Here is a 3,212-nt window from a genome sequence, read left to right as displayed (position 1 = left end):
TGATGTAGAATCTTATATTTACTAATTACTGCCTTGTTGATTTCTTTAATAACTTCATTAATTTTACAATAGGTTAAACGGGATTTCATGTACCTGTAACAAAGTATACGGTTAATTATTTTTTAAAATAATCATCATATAAAATTACTTTCCTTGAAAAATGTAAGTATGATGACTTTGTATAGTAGCAAAACGACAGTACCCCCTTTCTAAAAAAAACTTTGTTAACTTCGAAATAAACTAGACACATCTCAAGAGCTGAAAAATTAAACAGAGATGACAACACATCAGTGTTTATCTTCTCTAATTATGTTTGGATGCATTAATCTCCATTCTCCACCTATGGAGAATTAACATTACAATTTAAAATAAGCTCTCAAATTCTGATTCAAACGGACTGATTAACTATAAGTTTAGTTAAACATTTTTAAACGTTTGTGAGGAAAGGAAAGAAAAATTTTAACATTAAAGTATACAACTCACAGCACTCTAGTGCTATGCAAAAACTACTGTCCATTCAGAGAATGAAAGAGGGAGGAGACAAAAGGAGGAGGAGCAGGACAAGACAGGGTACAAAGAAAACCACAACAAAATGGTCCTGGAGAAGACCTAAGCAATAAACTGATCCATCTCTGGATCTCTCTATGAAATGAGGTTTTGCAATGAAACAAAAAACATGATTTTCAGCATCTTCAAAAATTTCTTACATTTTCATAGTATAAAACTATTTTAGAAAAGGTCAATATTCAAACAGCATATTCCGATTAATATAATCAAGCTTTATGATTTGAACAATGATGTATGTTGATTATTAAATCCTAGCCACTAGACCACCAGGGAGTCTATGTTGATTTTTAAAGAGTTGAACATTAAAATTTTTCTTAAATACTTACGCAGGAATACCATTAAACTCATCACAAGTTATAAACGGCATTTCTTTAATACTTCTTTGTTCTTTTGGGGGCTTCTTTATGGGTGCAGGTTCCTCAACTTTGACTGGTTCTTCAGAGTCAAGATCTGATCCCTTAAGACTGCAGAATAGAGGCACACACACATATCGGTAATTGTCAGAATTACGCAGCATACTGGCAAGTTTTCCCAACTGAAAATAACCAATATTAAATACATGATTCATCCTGTCATAATAATTTTATTGTCAACATTTGTTTCTATCCCTACCACTATTACTCATGAAAATCTAAATAGTGAAGGGAATGTTGAAAACTTAGCCCCAAATCTTCGGTAATATAGCTGTATTTATTTACACTCGCAAAACATGGTATATGTTGTATATATGCTAACCATCTTCAGGAGCTGTCCCATTGGCTCCTTAAAGTCAGTATGTATAAGTTGAATTTAACCTCCAAACAGCTTCTTTTCCTGACTTCTCTAGTTCTGAACCTGGAAAGAAAATGTGGTCTATGTATACAATGGAATACTATTCAGCCATAAAAAAAGAATGAAATCATGTGTTTTACAGCAACATGGATGGAACTGGAGGCCATTATCTTAAGTGAAACAACCCAGACACAGAAAGATGCTTACAAGTGTCTTATAGTTCACTTATAATAATGTGTACACACGGAAGCAGAGTATGGAATGATGGGAAGGAGAGGGTGGGTGATGGGAGGTTACTGGTGGGTACAATGCCGTTGCTCCAGTGATGGGTGCTGTGAAGGCCCTCACTTCACTACAGTGCAATATATCAATGTAGCAAAACTGCACTTGTACCCCACGAATATATACAATTTTTTTAAAAATAAGGAAAAACAAGATAAAGATGCCCAGTGCTATCGTGTCGTCATCCTTACGTGAATCCTAACTTGAGACTCCATTGAGAGACTGGCTGAATCTCACCTGTACTTGCTTCTCTTGACCCTGGCTGAGGAAGTGCCTGATTTCTCCATCATACCCTGCTGCGTATGTCAGCTGAAAATTACCATTTCAACCTACAGAAAGGTTCTGCTTTGACCTATCCCTGAGAGCTGAAGCTAGGCCATAGAGAGTTTAGAAGAAGAAAATTCCTCTTATTCCTCTGGCCATATTCCTGCTGATGTCCAGTGACAGGTGATGGCTAAGAGAGAGTGTCTGGGTGAAGGGAGGAGGGGAGCAGTGGTTGGATGGATGGGTGATAAGAAAGCCAAGTCTTAGAAATGCACGGTTTGAGGAGAAAATAACTCACTCATCAGATTCCCGGCAGCCATTAAATTACCAGAACTAGGTGTCACGTCAAGGCTGGAGTTGGACACTCAAGAGCATTAACAGTGGGGTTAGGTGAGCATGAATAAAATAGTTTTAGGAGATACCTATAATTTAAAGGAGGGCTGAAGAAAAACAAGCAGCCAAGTCAGAGATGTGGGATGACAACTAAGAAAGCACAGTGGCAGTGCAGAAAAGAGAATTTCAAAAATAAAAGGTGGAAAACAAGATGAAATCTGAAAAGTAGAATCAGGGCTCAAAAGGATTTTTGATCTCTTTGTGTGACCTTCAAGCAATCAATTTTGTAAGTGTGATGTAATGACAGCCAAAAGCCAAGTGTTAGGGCCTCTGGGAGAAAGGCAAAGCACAAACATATATTGTCAGTGAGCGACAGAGAGACAGGATGGAAGTTTGAGGGGGAAAAAGAAGTAAGTTTATTTTCCTTTGGCTATTTTTAAGATGGGAAGGAAGTTCATTAAACATAGGTTCACGCTAATGCAGTGGTTCTCCAGGGACAGGGGAGATTTTCCCCCAGAGGGCATTTGGCAATGTCTGCAGACATTTTTCATTGTCACAGCTGGGTTGGGGAGGAAGGATGTTATTAATATCTACTGGACAGAGATCAAGAATGCCACTAAATGTCCTATTTGCACAACAAAGAATTACCCAGCCTAAAATGTCAATGAAGCTGAGGTTTACAAACTGCTGTAAGGGGAAGAAATGAGTGGAACAAGAGAGGACAGTGAGGCCAGGTGAGGTGGCTCACGCCTGTAATCCTAGCACTCTGGAAGGCCGAGGTGGGTGGATCGTTTGAGCTCAGCAGTTCGAGACCAGCCCGAGCAAGAGCGAGACCCCGTCTCTACCAAAAATAGAAAGAAATTGGCCAAACAACTAAAAATAGAAAAAATTATCCGGGCATGGTGGTGCGTGCCTGTAGTCCCAGCTACCTGGGAGGCTGAGGCAGGAGGATTGTTTGAGCCCAGGAGTTTGAGGTTGCTGTGAGCTAGGCTGAC

General features: G+C 38.9%; 1 protein-coding gene across 1 annotated transcript in view; it reads right to left on the bottom strand.

The window, feature by feature from the left end:
- SKA1 (spindle and kinetochore associated complex subunit 1) overlaps window positions 1–3,212 on the bottom strand; it is a 15,792-nt gene that overhangs the window by 1,813 nt on the left and 10,767 nt on the right. Inside the window, exon 3 of the mRNA XM_012651721.1 lies at window positions 894–1,102. Within this exon, the coding sequence (XP_012507175.1) occupies window positions 894–1,102 (209 nt within the window). The remainder of the gene's footprint in view (window positions 1–893; window positions 1,103–3,212) is intronic.

Source organism: Propithecus coquereli, unplaced genomic scaffold, assembly GCF_000956105.1.
Source record: "Propithecus coquereli isolate 6110/MARCELLA unplaced genomic scaffold, Pcoq_1.0 Scaffold37, whole genome shotgun sequence".
NCBI lineage: Eukaryota > Metazoa > Chordata > Mammalia > Primates > Indriidae > Propithecus > Propithecus coquereli.
Note: the sequence above shows the minus strand (reverse complement) of the source record. Positions and strands in the feature narration are given on the sequence as shown.